The sequence below is a fragment of the Geotrypetes seraphini genome, chromosome 14 (assembly GCF_902459505.1).
Source record: "Geotrypetes seraphini chromosome 14, aGeoSer1.1, whole genome shotgun sequence".
Taxonomy (NCBI): Eukaryota; Metazoa; Chordata; class Amphibia; order Gymnophiona; family Dermophiidae; genus Geotrypetes; species Geotrypetes seraphini.
The window spans coordinates 57653547-57671114 of record NC_047097.1 but is presented as its reverse complement, the minus strand read 5'-3'; the positions used below and the strand labels follow the sequence as shown (position 1 = coordinate 57671114).

At 40.9% G+C, this 17568-nt stretch overlaps 1 protein-coding gene across 1 annotated transcript in view; it reads left to right on the top strand.

Annotated features, from left to right (window-relative positions):
• FBXO22 (F-box protein 22) overlaps nt 1-16088 on the top strand; it is a 34437-nt gene extending 18349 nt beyond the window's left edge. Inside the window, exons 5-7 of the mRNA XM_033920680.1 lie at nt 1294-1458; nt 4473-4638; nt 13373-16088. Of these exons, the coding sequence (XP_033776571.1) occupies nt 1294-1458; nt 4473-4638; nt 13373-13784 (743 nt within the window). The 3' untranslated portion in view covers nt 13785-16088. The remainder of the gene's footprint in view (nt 1-1293; nt 1459-4472; nt 4639-13372) is intronic.
• The last annotated feature ends 1480 nt before the right edge of the window (nt 16089-17568 follow it).

Below are 17568 nucleotides of genomic sequence, written 5' to 3'. Positions count from 1 at the left end.
TGGATATCCTGAAAACCTGACCTGGCTCTGGCTCTCGAAGACCGGAATTGCCTACCCCTGCCTTCATCATCTTGGTTGCTCTTCTTTGAACCTTTTCTAATTCTGTTGTATCTTTTTTGAGATATGGCAACCAGAATTGAATGCAACACTCAAGGTGAGATCACACCATGGAGTGATACAAAGGTAGTAACATATTCTGAATCTTATTTTACCATCCCTTTTCTAATAATTCCTAGCTTCCTGTTTGTTTTTTTAGCCACTGCTGCTGCAGGTTTCAGCATATTGTCTACAATGATACCCAGATCTTTTTCTTGGGTGCTGACCCCTAAGGTGCACCCTGTTAACTATAATTCTGATTATTCTTCCCAATGTACATCACTTTGCATTTGTCCACATTAAATTTTTTTCTGCCATTTGAATGGCCAGTCTTACAGTTTCATAAAGTCTTGCTGCAGTTTTTCAGTCCACATGTGTTTTAACAACTTAGTTTAGAGCAGGGGTCTCAAAGTCCCTCCTCGAGGGCCGCAATCCAGTCGGGTTTTCAGGATTTCCCCAATGAATATGCACTGCTTTCATTGTATGCTAATAGATCTCATGCATATTCATTGGGGAAATCCTGAAAACCCGACTGGATGGAGGGACTTTGACACCCCTGGTTTAGAGTAATCTGCAAATTTAATCACCTTGTTTCAATTTCCAGATCATTTATAAATATGTTGAATGTTTTCAAACTCTCAAATGGTTACACACCACCACCACTGTCGAACTAATTGTATACTTTGTGTGTGTGGTATAATTTGTGATAACTTTAGTGCAGGTAATGAATGCCTTCCTTATAGTAATGTCTTGTCAACAAGCTGCAACTTTTAACCTCTTATAGATCTTGTTATCATGTGTTCTGCTAGGCATTACCATGGTCCTTCATGCTCCCTTTCATCCCCTGAGCCATACATAGCCATGGACACTAACTAGTTCCACCCTTTGCTCCCTTTGCTTGTTTAGTGACTGCCCACCCTCCACCCAGTCATGCTATCTGCCATGTATAGTCACCATCCACTAAAGGCTGGCACGCATTACCACAGCTTGAGTCCCCTCCTAGAATCTGCCATACATAGCCACTATTACCCAACATGAAATCTGTCATGTTTAATCTGTAACTCATAAATGATAACTACCACTCATCCTTCTCTAAAGTCTGTCATGCATAACTGTGATGCCACTGACAAAGCCATTAATAAGACAATAGAAAATCTAGTTTACATTCTGTGATGCATCCTCTGCCTTTTTCCTCAGTTACACCAATGGCATCGCGTAGTAGTCGACCTCAGGAAATCGAAGATGGAGAATCTGGCTTAGCGCTATTGTTTCCCAAGATTGATGGGGTGAAAATACAACACTTTCACTTTTTTAAAGATGTAAAAAATAAAACATTTGATGAAAGCAAGCTATCAGAAGCAGGCAAGTTGCACTTTTTCATGTTTTTCTATAATTAATTGATCTATCTCTTGCTAATGTCCTAAGTTGTGCCTATATGAGGCGATATAAACAATCACATAGAGAGCTATATTGGAGCCACCTTGTTGAATGCTTCAGACAATGTATATGTATACTTTTTTAATTTAATGGTTTTAAGAAATGCTAGGTTGATTTGATGTAATATTTTGTATCTCCCAGAGGAGCCTCCAGATATAATGTTTTGAGTTTTTATATTTTCTAGTATTCTGGGTCCTGGGTTCAGAGGCAATGAGAAGTAATATGATGAGACAAGAGCCAGGTGGTGCATAATCTAATCTAATACTTGGCTTTATATACCGAGTTATCATTCTATGAAAGCTCGACTCAGTTTACAATAGATAACTTAAACAGATAAGAACCATTAAAAATAGAAACAAATTTCAAGAAGATCAATTTTCAAAATGTTTAGCAAATAAAACAGTTTTTAAAGTTTTACAAAAAAATTGAAACGAACCAGAACTCCTTAAAAGAGACGGAAGATCATTCCAAAGTTGGGAAAATTTAAAAATCAAAGATTGACTGAAAATCTTAACTCCTTTAATCCCTTTACTGGAAGGAAGGGATAATTTAAATTGTTGGTTGCCTCTTGAAAAAGAGAATCTATAAACATTCCATGATAAAGGAATAAGAGGATTAAGAATTCCATATAGGATTTTAAAAGCAACACAAACACATTTAAATGGAACTTTGAAATAAACTGGGAGCCAGTGAAGACTCTGGACCAACGGAGTCACATGGTCAAATTTACGTTTCCCAAAGATCAATTTTGCAGCAATATTCTGAATCAGCTGCAATCTATAAAGGCAGGTTTTGTGATACTGAGGTAGATAACATTACAATAATCTAGGCAAGACAATCTAATTGACTGAACTAAAATAGAAAAATGACGATAATGAAAATTTTGTAGGAATAGACTTTTTCAAATAAAGAGTATAAATTAGAGCTGCTTCTGCGGGTATATAAGAAAATGTGCCTGTCCTTCTGATAATGGCTGAGGAGAGGTGTATGTGGGTACATGAGAGCAGAGCAGAAAGAGCCTGTGTTGGGTGTATAGGTGTGACGAGGCAGAGAGGAAGGAACAAGAGAGAAGAGGAGGCAGAGGGATTGAAGCCCTGTCTTTATAGGTTTGAATGTGGTTTAAAAATAGTAACTTGCAGTATCTTCCTCTGTCACAATTTGGTATCTGTTTGAAACAATAGCTCTGAATCGACAAGAGGAGTGACCCTTGAAGAACTGGTAGCTGGAGCCATTCTGTGTCTGAATTCCTTAAGCACCTGTCCTAATCACATCTTTTGAAGTCCAGGGCTAAGCAGGATACTCGCTAGTACTATGCAAAAGGTTTTTTGTTAATCTCAAGTACTGAATGGCCTCTGCTCATATGTTGCTATCTGAAGACATTCTCCAGAGTCAGATTGTGTGATATAAAATCCCAGAATTCTTTACTTGCATTCTGGACCTTCCAGCACACTAATGCTGACAATTGGCACTGAAAATAGAAGAACAATAGTGGCAGTGGGCCTTGCTCATGTTTCAGCCATATTCTCAGAGGACTCTGTTGACGATATCTGCTTACTGCAGTCCTGACCTCTGTACTGAGGCTGACAGGTAAAAAGCATCTTCTAGTAATGAGGTTTAGTTATGCTGTGAATACCTTTTTGTTTTTGGAGCAGTTAAAAGTATAAGCTTATCTCCCAGGGGAGAGTGTGGTGCATTGGTTGTGGGTTCAAACCCATGCTGCTCTTTGTGACTCGGGGCAATTTGCTTAATTCCCCCATTGCTCCAGGTACATTAGATAGATTGTGAACCTGCCAGGACAGACGGAAAAATGCTCGAGTACCCAAATAAATTCATGTAAACCATTCTGAGCTCCCTTGGGAGAACGGTATAGAAAATTGAATAAATAAAAAAACCAAATCACGCAAATTACAGTATTTTGGTTAGATAATAAAACTTTTGACCGCTCTCCATCTGAGCAGGGTTTGAAGAGATGACCTAGAGATGAAAGATATTTCATCCTTTCTCTGAGGACAAGCAGGCATAATATTCTCACATGTGGATAATGTCATCCATGGAGCCCAGTAAGGACACTACCAAGTACAGTCGCATTAAATTTTTAAGCAGTGTCCATACTGTGCGCCAGTACCTTCCCGTCCGATGTCGGCTCATTGGACCATCAGTTCTTCATTTTTCACAGAGCTGATAATGTATCTTTTGGTTTTCTCTTCAGTGTGTCAAACTTTTCAACTCTCTTATTTTTTCCCATGCTTATTTTTTTTATAGACTTTTTGTCATAATTCTTTGTTTTTATCATGTTCCATTATTTTTCTCGATTTTGGTTTATTTTTGTTGACTTCGATTTTGACCTCTTTTCTAACCTGGGAGCATTTTGTGTTTGGGCTACTTTCCACTCTAGCTTCCTGGGCCATTGAGCCCTTTGATTTAGCGTTGTCCGTTTTCCCTGCCATGTGAAAGGTTTTAAGAAAAGCTCTCTATGTAATCAGACCATCTTGGGCTCTAACCCACTTAATTGATGTGTTCAGTGTCTGAGGCCTGAACATCAAAACATTAATCATGCCCTCTGTCTCTATATGCAAAAGGGCTCCACATGTACAAAGATTCCTTTAGTTTGGCATTGATGTACTGGGAATATTTCTGTTATACTGATGATGATGTTTCGGCCTCTATCTGCTGATAGGGGGACATAACCCATTAGTCTAGTTTAGTCTGGCAGGACTCAAGCAAAGGAAATTATCAGGTAAGGCTTCACTCTTCAGCTCTGGCATTTTGATCACTGGGTATATCTGCATCCTTTATGCTCAATGAAGAAAGAGAATCCATTTTTAACTAATGAAATTTAGCTGGAATGTATTTAAGGATTTGTAAATTTTTGATTTTATAAAACTGCCTAATTCCTATGATAACAGATACCACTTCTAACTGCATGCTTTTATTTGTAGGCCTTAAGAATAATCCAGAGCTCCGTGTTGTCCTAATGTTTGGCTACAATACCCATAAACAAGGAGCCAATCGCTTTCTTCATCAAGTAATCGACCCACTGAATGAAAAGAACATCATTATTGCAGGTGGACAGGTGGATAGTCTATCTTCATTCACCTCAGAAAAGTTGGTATATCTTTTACAATTCATTTAGAAGCTAAAACTTCTAGAGAGGGTATTGCCCGGCAGTTAACTTGCTCATGGACCCAATAGACTAGAGACTGGATGAGTGAGAGAGAAGGATCTAAGTCAGAGACTTAACTTCAGTTAATGCAGGAAGCTTCTTAAAACTGCTTTTCTTTCCCTGTTCATTTTCTAATAATGAATGATACTGCGGAGGAGCAGAGATTAGTTCCAAAAATTGTAAAAATGAAGATTTTAATCTTTGAAGCATTGCATGCTTTTCAAAAAATAAGTGTGTCTCCATGGAATTTCTGTATCCTTTAATTCATTCCTCTTGTTCTGTGAGGTAGAAAGACTTGTCTAACCCTCTCCATACAGCAATGGCCTTTGCTAATTTTTTGGCTAAAGGAGAGCCAAAAAAAAATCTTCCCATGCAGGGATGGAGCTAGGGTTGGCTGCATCTAGGGTTACCAGATTTCCTTTTTTTAAAAAAAAAAAAGAGGACACTTGACCCCTCCCCCACACAAACCACATGTCTCCTTCCCTGAGCTCAGGGTTGTATCTAGATGTCCTGCTCATGTGCAGATGTCGCACGCATGCATGTGATGTCATCGTGTTGACATGCACATGCGCAGAGGACATTCGGACATGGCCCCGAGCTCAGGCCTTCCAAAACCAAATTGCTGGGTTTTGGAAATCCCTCTGGGCACCCAGATAGTCCTCTAAAACGTGGACATATCCAGGTTTTCCCAGACATCTGGTAACCCTATCTGCACCTCTGCACTCTTGCTGGTGCCATTCCCCCTCCCTCCCCTCCAATTTGCTGCTGCCACTGCAAGAGGCCTTCTTCTACAAGCCCAAACTCAGGCCACCCAAGAAGTCACCAGAGCTCTAGGTCAAGACAGCTCCAAGACCCAGTGGAACCTCTTTACAGTAGCACAGACGCAAGGCTTTCCTCCAGAGGCCCATACAACAGTGCTGCCACATTCTGTCCTCTCTTAACAACTTCTTATAGGAAGGGGTGAGATGTGCAGTACTGAAGTATGGACTTGATACTGCACTAAGCAAGGTAAATGTGGCACCCCAGTGTCCCCAAACATCGCCATTCTCTTGCAGTGCTTACCTGACTTAATGTGTTCCACTGGCCCTATTCCCACACGAGGCAACAACACCGAAGACATCCATCCCCATCAATCTGTCTCCTTGAATACCCACCTTACCTAGGCTTTTACCATCACACTTTCTGGTATGTCCCTTCCAGATTCTATATGCAAGGGTCTAATCCATTCGTGCAAGCTGGGACTTGCAGAAATCCTCACTTTTTTCCCCATGTGCTGTTCCTATTACTGAGAGAGAGAGAGAACCCCCTACAGTTGCAATTTCTGCAAGCGATCCGTGCAGAAGTCTTTCTGATCTGTTCTGCATCTTTTTATTATTTTTTGCAATTAAAAGTTCATTTTCGGTGGTTTGGGTGCAGTGAGACCCCTTGAGTGGGCTTCTGCCTGAGGAAAGGAAGCAGTTTCCATGGAGCTGGACTGTTGCTTCACTGAGAAAATTTGGACCTTTGTAGAGCCAGCCAGATGTGTGTTTTCTGTCCACATCTCATTTGAGCTAACCTGCAGGAGCTCCATGTAGAATTTCAGCCTTCTGCATGGCAGTGTTTGGTCATGAGCCAATATAATGCTGTGACCTCCCTTTTTTCTGGTGCATCCGGAGTTCGCGAGCCTGCTTGCGGCGCAATGGGATAAAGCCAAGAGTGTTTTTCTGGCTGTCTAATGCTGTGTCTAGGATTTACCCTGTGGCTCCTGAATTTAAGCTGCATTATGAGCAGCCAAAGGTGGATTCCACAGTGGCGCAAGTTGCCCAGCACACGGCTCTCCCTAGTGTTGGAGGTGTGAGGCTCAAAGACTCCCAGGTTTGCAGAATGGCCCTTGTTTTTTAAAAAAAAAAAAAAATTGGCTTTTGATGGCTTCTTTCAGCATCACAGCTGTTGCAGTAGCCTCCATCGTGGCATGTGCATATCACTCGGCATATCACTTGGCAGCCTTCCTGGACGCAGTGCCCGGTGCAAAAGCGCACAGGCGTTCTCTACAGGAGTCGCTTCTCTCTCGATGGTCCTCGCATCATCTTCCCTTTCAGATGCCACTTCCTGGATGGCACCGGCTCAACGCAGTCTGTGCTGGTAGATCCAGGAGGAGGCTTTCTGGCAGGGCAAGCCTCTTTTCAGATCAAGGAATGGACCTCTCTCATGACAAATGGCATCCTACAGAACTGGGGAACTCACTGCGAAGATCGCTCCATTCTGGACCAGCAGACTCCATCTCAGACACGTTGGTCCATCAGTCTTCTGAAATTTTGAACCAAATGTCTTCCTTCCCTCCCCCAACCAACTTCTCTCCATGAGCCCAACTTTTCACTCTCTGCCCTCTCCCCCTTCCCCCGAATGTGACATTTCTCCTTCCCTCCTTTCTGTCCTCCCCATCCATCTCGCCCTCTCCATGAATCCAACACTTTCTGCCTCCTGCATGCTTTCTCTCTATCTCCTTACCTCTTCCCTCAAGTGACATCCCCCAATCCAACATGCTCTCTCCCCATGTACCATTTCTCCTTCTCCACTCCATGTCCATTTCTCCCTCTCTCATCACTCTCACTCCTCCTACAACAATTTTCTTTCCTTCCCTCCCCCAACCCTCCTTACAACCAATATGATCTCTCCCCATGCACCATCTCACCCTCCCCTCCAATGTGCAGCATCTTTCCTTTTTCTCCCCTTCTGCCAGGTCCAGCAGAACCTCTTCTCCCTTTCCCTTCCCTCTCCCCATGTCCAGCAGTGCCTCTCCTCCCTTCCCTTTTCTTCCTCCCCTGTCCAGCAGTACTCCTGCTCTCTCTAGCGGCAGCTCACTGTGTGCATTTAACTTCCCCACACAGCTGCCGCTAGCATTAATTTAGACACTGTTTCATCAGGCAGCCTTGGGGCCTTTGCTAGTCTGGCCTGCCTCTGATGAAAGAAGTTTCATTATCAAAGCAGGCCAGCCTAGCAAGGGCCTCAAGGCTGCCTGATGAAATGGTGGCTAAACTAATGCTAGCGGCAGCTATGTGGCAAAATTAAAAGCACACAGAGCTGCCGCTGCTGGTCCGGGGGTGGGGAGAGAAGACGAGGAAGGCAGGAGTCCCGGGAGGTATGCAGCAGCAGCAGTGCCGGAACCATACCACGTGTTGAGAACCTCTGGCCCTACAGGATGTACCTTGCGGCAAGAGTCACATCCTGTAAGCAAGTCAGCTGGACGGAGCCTCTCTTCCTTCTCAATGTGCCGCGGCATACTTGGAATCTCAGGAGGCACACAGGTTTATGCAATAATATGCTTCATTTATTGATGAGTCTAACTAACTGCTTAATCTACATCTCTAAGACTTGCTATATATTTAATGAAATGCTTCTGATGGAGTAATGGAATAAGGAGAGGTATATGAGAGCACCAATGTAAAGTAGATCAAGTTCTTCTACAAACTCCAAGTTTTGGAGGCAGAAAACTACAAGTTACGTCTTTAGATCCCAAGCTAGAAAATAGTCTATAGCAATGGGCATTCACACAACAGGTTCTGAACCATCTCACCATAGCCAGAATTATATGTAAAGCAGCTTTGTTTTCTGTCTTCTGCCAGTTTATAGTTTATTTGAAACTTGCTATATCGCATAAGGCTAATGCATAGATCTCAGTGGTTTACATATCAAAAATACCTTTTCACCTGATCACATTAGGTTCATATCAGCAGTTTTTATTTATAAAATTTTGGAAATATATTCCAAATATCAAGACAGGAAAAACAACAAAATTTCCATTGTAAAAGGAACATGAGTCTTGACCAGTGGGTTATTTACCTCTATCTGCAAGTTTTTGCAGAAGGAATCATCTACAGCTTTTCAGCTCCACCTCTTTGTGTTAGTAGACAGTCCCCCATCGCCTCAGTTTTTTCCTTTTGCAAGCGAGTTGAGAAGGTGTCTTTTGCTCTGCAATTGATTTATTATTTTCAGGTTTTGTTTTTTATTTTTTTTAATTCTTTATTGATTTTCCAAATATTAACAGTGCAATACACAAGTATATAAACATAGAATAAATTAATAAAAACACATTCATCTTACAGACATACATGAGCAACCATTTTATGCCACTCACTCATCTTACAGACATACATGAGCAACCATTTTATCCCACCCACCCACCCACCCAATGACTAATCAATAAAAACACAAATACATAGATTCTTTCAATAACCTTTCCCTATTTAAAATAGTAATGTAAATCCACCCTCCTCCCACCCACTCTGGATGTATATACTCAAAGGGCTAAGATTAAGATAGAAATAGCCCCCCTCCCCCTACCCTCTCACCCTTTCCTGGATGTGTGTGGAAATAAACAAAACTTAAAGACAACTATAATGAAGTAATAAAAGATGTCAACGGGCCCCAAACCAGTTTAAATAAATTACTATGCCCAACATGTTAGCATTCATTTTTTCATACCTATAGCTAGAGCATAAATTCGCCCACCAAAAAGGAAAATTGAGGCGATCATAATTTTTCCAATTACGAGTTACCATCTACATAGCTATCCCAGTCATAATTGGGAAAAGCCGGCATTTATAGCGGTCCATGGGGGACTTAATATGCATTAATGTTCCACATATGTCTACTTCATATGTCAATGGAATTGATGATTCCAGTATGGTATATTGACTTCCAAAAGTTGAGTATCAAAGGACACTAGAACAACAGATGATCCAGTGTCTCAATGTCTAGATGACAGTGCCAGCATCTATTAGATTTAGTCTTAGAGACATTTGGAGCATTGAGATAAAGCAGCATATTTCTGCCCGAATGGCCATGAATTTGGACTTGGAGGATGAGATGTACAGCATCAGCATCTATGAGACAAACATAGGTTTGTTTTTTTTTGTTACATAGAAGTTTCTGGACCCCTGTTCAAAAGTTAGACAGTTCTAAATTATTTTCAGGTTTTAATCCAAAGTGCGAAGTTTCATGGTGCCCCAGAGGTTCCCAGGATTTCTGGGACAACTCTGCCAGGGAAAAGATACAGCCTCTAATTCAAAGATCTATAGCTGGGGAGGGAAGGGGGGGGAGAGAGAACCCTTTTGCAGTGCACTTACCTAGCTGGCCTGTACTAACATTTAGGATAGCTCGGGGTGCATTCCATGGGAGCTCATCTTGCCCCTGATTTATCAAGCTTTTGAGTGCAGGCTGAGTGGCCCCGTGTTGGTCCAGAGGGACCAGCTGCGCCCCCCCCCTCTTTCCCCCCCCCCCCCCGAAGACGTATGAGGAGCTAGTGGGGTCAAGGGTTTCAGGCTTTCAGAGCCTGTCTAAAAGTCAACCCTAAGAGAAGCTTCTGGAGAAGCTTATATGCTTGTCTGAGGCCGGAATTTTCTTTGTCCTAAGGTAAATTCACTGGTAGCGCAGGTTACAGACTACGTCACTTCCTAGTGAAGGAGGAGCAATTCTAAAGGATGCACAGGATTGTGAGGTTCTTACCTCAATAATCTTTTTTGCAGTATAAAGGAACATGAATCTTGACGGCCGACCTGTCTTATTCCAATTTAGCCTGCTTCCTGTCTCAGACATGTATATTGTGACAAATCTAGCTCTCCTACTAGCTTTGTCACAGGATTGAGTAGAAGGAATAGTAAACCCCTGTGCAAGAGAGCTGACCAGGTTAGCTCTGCTGATTATAGTAGCACTGACCTCCTTTGCACTAGTAATGATGAATTAGACAGAGACTGCCAGGTAGAACTCAGACCAGCTGTAGTACACTCTGCTAAGCCTGCTTTTAGCTCAGCTAAAACTTCAGAAGCTAAAAGACTACATATCCCAGAAAGGCAGAGAACCAGCAGGAAGCTGACATGAGAGCAGTCACAGCTGCAGAGGGAACTTTCTCCCTTACACCTCTCCAGGTTGGGGCGGTGTGGCTTAGAGCCAGTTAAAGCGAGGCAACTCAGAACAATATAGGAGGAGGAGCAAAGGGGGCTGCAAGGATAGCCTCACAGGAAGCAGTGCTTGCCTCCCCAGCTGAACTCTGATGAGCTGGGAAAAGATTGGGAAATGATGGACATTTCAAATGTGCCTTATACTACAGCTGAGAGGCAACTAGAAGGCTGGGAACCCATGGACATTGATGTGCCGTTTATTCCTGAAGGGAGACTGGAAGTAATGGACACAAACTGAAAAAGGTTGGGAGTGTTTATCTATTTTTTGATTCTTACCTTTTTGCCTTAAAGTTTTGAGTCTGTTTGTTTTGTATCCTGAATTGATTGAGCTTCCCAGAGCTAGGCTCCGAAGAAATCTAGTACCTGGACTTTTGCCTTGAACTGTGTAACATTCCAAACTACGTAGGCTCTGCTAAGCCCAGCGTTTGTTTGTTTTTTCCTTCCTCTCTGTTCAGCTGGAGGCTAATTAACTAGAGATAAGATACTGCAGGAAACATAAGACACGAGGAACTCCCGTTTGAATGAGTTCCCTATCTGCAGGCATTCTGTGTGAAAGCTTCAAGGTTAGTGAACTAACTTGTTTGACAAAATTCTCCCAAGGTTTTGTTCTTAACTGGGGAGAATCTGTCCAAGGCTTTCTGGAGCATTTTCCTTTTTTAGTTTTTGTAAAGCTTTATTTTCATACAGCAAGTATTTTGTTCACTCCTCTCTCCTGCTCTTTCATAGGAAGAGAGTAATGCTAAGACTATCCTAACCATATAGGGCTGGTGAAGAGGACTGATATAGAAAGACTAAAGTCCAGCCACAATTCTTGTATGATTTTTGTTTTGAATTAGAGCCAGGCTGTTAGTTAGTTTGTGAAGCCAGTGTGGCCAGGTTGGCTCAAAGCTTTATATTTTAGTTCTTATGCAACTGTATTGAAAAGTACTGCAACCTGCTGATAATACTAGGGGTCAGAAATAAAAGTACACCTTTTTGTTTTGTACAATCCTGGGTGTGTGTTTTCCTTGCCTAGTACACTGTGGTCATTTATTTACCTGACATTATTCATTATAGGCTACTGCCTAGGGAAGAGCCTGAAGGGTTCCTTAGTTGGAGGAAACATGCTGGGACAGTATTGGTCGCAGGGAGCCCGGCTTGCTGCGCATATCAGGAGCCGTGGTTGCGACAATATGTTTCACAAATGTGTGCCTTGAGATATCCAAGAGTATGAAGATTGTTTATTGGCTATCCAGCAAGTTCAATAAGTTATGCAATAGCTCTCTATGGCAGTATCTGTGGGAGAGCCTATAATAGCTGTATAAATGTTAGTGCTGGTTGCACTCAGGTAGGTGGCTTTTTGGGTCCTACCTTGTTGGTATTAAGTTTGTGGGTTGTTTGGATAAAATGTTGAAATAAAATTAATAATAGGGATGGAGGGAGGGGAGGGTAAGGATTTCTTTTAAGTTAATAGAGGATAATGATAAGTTTTTCAAGTGTTTAACTAAGTGTTGTTTCTTATAATTGTACACTTTATGAGAGGGTAAAATGAATTAAGCAAAATAGTGTTGGGAGGGAGGGTGGGTTATGGGTTTATATCTATATATATATAAAATCGGAGGTATGTATGTGTGTATGTATGTGCCGCGATCACGCAAAAACGGCTTGACCGATTTGAATGAAACTTGGTATGCAGATCCCTCACTACCTGGGGTGATATGTTCTGGGGGTCTCGCGGCCCACCTGCACACGTGGGCGGAGCTACAAACAGAAAATCAGATTTCACCCATTCATGTCAATGGAAAAAATGTAAAAAGCTGCCAACGCAAAAACGGCTTGCCCGATTTGAACGAAACTTGCAACACATCTTCCTTTTCAGTTTAAGAGATTGCAAATTCCAGTGAGACTTGCATTCTCTATCACAATCAACAAATCACAGGGACAGACTATTACATACTGTGGAGTGGATTTAAGATCCCCCTGGTTTTCCCATGGACAACACTATGTTGCTTGCTCAAGGGTGGGTTCACCCAAGAATTTATATGTTCTTGCTCCTGGAGGTGAAACTAAAAATGTTGTTTTTAATCAAGTTTTGTATTAGTTGTATTGTTTTCATTTTGTCAAATATTTCACATTATAATTTGATTATTGTACTTTTTATAAAGCTGTAAAAAAATAATTTCATTCACCACTATAAAGTATCTTTATTTGAATCCATTTACAGTGTTATTGCTATAATTAAATACCCGTGCAACGCCGGGGCATCAGCTAGTATATATATACAATTGTTATTGTCTTGATGGATTTATCAAGTGTTGTTTCTGAGACTATGTATGATTTTTCTTGTACACTTGTTGAATGATTAAAAAAGGAATAAAGAATTTTAAAAAATAAAAAGTTTGTGGGTTTTAATTAATTCTTCATTGTAGAGCAGAAAAGACTTGACTTGGTCGGGGAATTCCCCGTACCCTTCTTGTTAGTTCCCCTCTTTTAAGAGTAATCAACTGCTTTGGTATGAATTGAGGCGATAGGGACTGCCCATTGACACAAGGAGCTAAAAAGCTGTAGATGATTCCTTCTGCAAAAACTTGCAGGTAGAGGTGAATAACTCACTGGTCAAGGTTGATGTTCCTTTATACTGGAACGAAGATTGAGGTAAGAACCTAATCTTCCCATAACTCAAAGAAATAGCAATTCAAACACTGAGAAATAAATCTACCAGCAGGTTTTAATGCACTTTCTCATTTGTCTTTTTTTTCAGTAAAACTTGCAACAGGGATTCCATAGGTGTGGTTGGACTAGCTTTCAGTGGATCCAAAGTCCAAGGTGCTACAGTTCTGTTGGCTCAGGAGGTGTATGATGAAAGGACAGCAGAAGCCTGCATGCAGCGCCTGAAAGCAGCTAACATTCCAGAGCACAATGCCATTGGCTTTATGTTTGCTTGTGTTGGTAGAGGCCAACAATACTACAAAAGCAAAAAGAATGTGGAAGCAGATGCGTTTAGGAAGTATTTTCCAACTGTTCCCTTGTTTGGCTTCTTTGGCAATGGAGAGATTGGATGTGATAGAATAGTCACAGGGAATTTCATACTTCGGGAGTGTAATAATGTAAAGGATGATCTGCTGCATGGTTATACAACAGTTATGACCCTCATTCATTTTGGAACTAAGTAGTGCCACGACCCGGCAGGGTTTAGTCTCTCTATTCTTGTCCCAGTTTGTTGTTGTTGTTTTCTTTAATGAGAGATTTGGGTTGTCTACCTGTGGCTTCAGTAGCAAACCAATGTGCTTAAATAGGATTCTGATCATCTTTTTGCCATTAGAAAATGAAGTAGCTCAGGAGATTGGTTCAATTTGATGATAATCAGATCAGTAGGAGTTGCATTAAGTTGGTGAGTCTGCTTTAGAACAGATAAGGGTCTATATAATTAACACCAGGATCCTAGTTTGCATTAATCTGCATCTTTATTCCAAGTCTCATTAGAGAAAGCTTGGGCTGACTAAATTAGCCTTTCACTGTTTGAAGGATCATGCCCTGCTAAAACAGGGTTGAATCATGGCTCCTGCTGTATTCATTCTGTAAATAAAATGGCATCTGCAATGGCCAGTGTGGTGTCGCCACATTGATGAGAGAGAAAAAAAATTGACAGAAAATTACTTTTTTGCATTTTTGTAAATATTTCTTCACTGGCATGGATGAGCTTGAACTTTATTGCCGTGGATATTGAACTCTCTTATACACACCAGTTGGTGCTGGTAGCTATCAAAATTGTGTGTAGTTACAAACTGGTGTAGGCCTCCAGATATCTATGAGGGGTGCCAGAAATATTTCTAAGATTAAAATTCTGAGGAAAGCCCTATGGAAATCTAGGTTATATTTAAGACAGTGTTTATACATTCATTTGCTTGAGAAGCACAAGCTGTGTTTTTATCCACATTATCAGCAGCCCGTTGCAAGAAAAAACAAGGGGGAAGTGAGGAAAAGGAGATGGAAGTGTCTCAAATACAAATAGGGACAAAATAAAGGGAGGGGAGAATAAAGCCTGAAGCAAATAAAATGCTTGAACAAGATCTCAAGCAGACTGTGTAACACAAAACCTTTGAAAACAATTTTCATTCAGATAAATAAAATCAGTACACTAGGTCGTCTACCAACAAGTGATCTGATGTTAGCAGTAAATTAACTTATTTCAAGATGCAAAAATCCCAGACATTTATACAGTGATGGCAGCTGTTCCTTGGAGGTTCCCCTTGACATGCACTCCTGGGACATGCTTTGTGCAGCTGAAATAATATATCTGATTCCTTATTTATTTATCTTGTTTGCTTGGGACTTTTTGTTGTTGACCAAGCAAGCAGTGTCTGATATCCTGAGTAACTGGGCATGTACATAAGAACATAAGAATTGCCATACTGGGACCAACAGTGACCAACACAGGTGACAAGTACCTGACAAGATCCCAATAGAATAAAACAGATTTTATGGTTCTTATTCTAGGAATGTAGTGAGAGGATTCTGACCAGCTCTAAGATTCAGTTCCACAGTGTTAAGGTGCTGTAAGGAAATGTGTCAATTCAGTATAGGGTTACTGCAAAACACTGCCACTCCAGTTCATGAACTCTGGGCTTGAAGTACCTTCTGTGTCTGACGAGCAGCAATTTGCAAACTATATCTGTCGACTGATTTACTGCTGAATCATTGTTTAGGACATTCCTGAAGTAGGTAATTTGTAGCATCCCTGCCAAGCTGGAACAGTTGGAGCCAGTAAGCATAAAATGATTTACAACTACTGCCAGTATTCAAAGGAATTTAAGGGGCCATTTAAAAGTTCTCATAAATAGTTCTGATACAGTTTGCAAAATGTACAGAATAAATATTGGTACTTGCTGAATTTACCTCGGAAATGCTACATAGTTCACAGAGGTAAAATATTTAACAAAGTTCTGTTGCATTCTTGAAATGAGAAACTTGACCACTAAAGACAAAACTTATTGTTCATATTTAAATAACCCGAGTGGCATGATTTGTTCAAATGATTTTACATAATGATTAAAAATTGTATTTCCCAAATTTATATTAGTTTTTGAAGTGTTTTTAAAGCAGGAATATTCAGTTCTTGAAATTACTGTCTCTTGGGCTTTTTTCCCACTTTGTTAGCTTTCTTAGATTGCCTGTCTTTTTAAAATTATTTCTTTTAATTTAAAAATGTATTAAAATCTTTTATCTCTAGAAACGAAAGTGATGTAATTGCAAGTAAACAACAAAAATTTTCTTTGATTTACTCATGAAACAAAAGATATCCACAAAAATGAGGAATAAATTAGGATACCCCCACATACCCTCCCACTAAAAGTAGCTCAAATCACACACAGGTGTATCACATCAAGAATGCATGATTAGACCATCGTTACTCAGCATTTTGAAGGAGGTTTGCCCTACTTAAACCTCAGATATTTAGTTTGGTGTGCTCATGACTGCTGCGGTGAGAGTGAACACCATGGTGAGATCAAAAGAGCTGTCTGAGGCTTTCAGAAAGAAGATTGTAGCAGCTTATGTCTGGTAAGGGATTTTAAAAGATCTCAAAAGAATTTAACATTAGCCATTCCACAGTCCGGAAAATACTGTACAAGTGGAGGACTTTCCAAACAACTGCCAACAAGCCCAGGTCTGGCTGTCCAAGCAAGTTGATCCCAGAGCAGATTGCAAGATGCTAAAAGAAATCTCAAAAAACCCTAAAATGTCATCACGGGACATACAGCAGGCTCTTGCTACTGTTGATATGAAAGTGCATGCCTCTACAATCGGAAAGAGACTGCACAAATTTAACTTGCATGGGAGGTGTGCAAGGAGAAAACATCAAGGCCAGACTGAAGTTTGCCCGAGAGAATGTAGATACACTCCAGGACTTCTGGAATAGTGTTCTATGGACAGATGAGGCTAGAATTGAATTATTTGGACACCAGAAAAGAGGACATGTTTGGCGTACACCAAATACAGCATTCCAGGAAAAGAACCTCATACCAACTGTAAAGCATGGAGGTGGAAATGTCATGGTTTGGGGATGCTTTGCTGCCTCAGGACCTGGCCAGCTCATCATCATAGACTCCACCGTGAATGCTACCATGTATCAGAGGGTGCTTGAGGAACATGTAAGAAAATTAAAGCTGAAGCGGAACTGAACCCTGCAATACGACAATAACCCAAAACATACCAGTAACTCCACCAAGGACTGACCTAAAACTAAGAAATGGAGAGTCCTGGAATGGCCGAGTCAAAGTCCTGATTTTAATCCCATTGAGATGCTGTGGGGTGATTTGAAATGGGCTGTACATACAAGAAACTCCTCAAACATCTCACAGCTGAAAGAATTCTGCATTGAGGAGTGGGCCAAACTTTCCTTAGACTGGTAGATAGCTACAAGAAGCGTCTCACTGCAGTTATTTCAGCCAAAGGGGGTAACACTAGCTATTAGGGTGTAGGGTGCCCCAATTTATTCCTCAGAATACACATTTTTGTGGATATCTGATCTAATTGCAGGTAAACAGCAAAACTTTTCCTTGATTTATTCATGAAACAAAACTTTCTTTTCCAGAGATAAATACAAAAAAAGATTTGACATCGAATATGTGAACATTTCTTAAGAAAGAACTGAATATTTCTTGGGGTGTCCTAATTTTTTCACATGACTGTATATCTCACCTGCCCTTCTTTTTTGTTGGGTTTATATATCATCCTAACACCATAGCTAGAACTTAAGAGTTGCTATACTGGGACAGACCAAAGGTCCATCAAGTCCAGTATCCTGTTTCCATCAGTGGCCATCACAAGTATCTGGCAAGATCCCAAAGAGTAAAACAGATTTTATGTTGCTAATAAGCAGTGGATTTTCCTAAGTCCATCTTAATTATAGCTTATGGCTTTTAATTAAAATGTTGAAGCTAAATGTGTAATATTTTA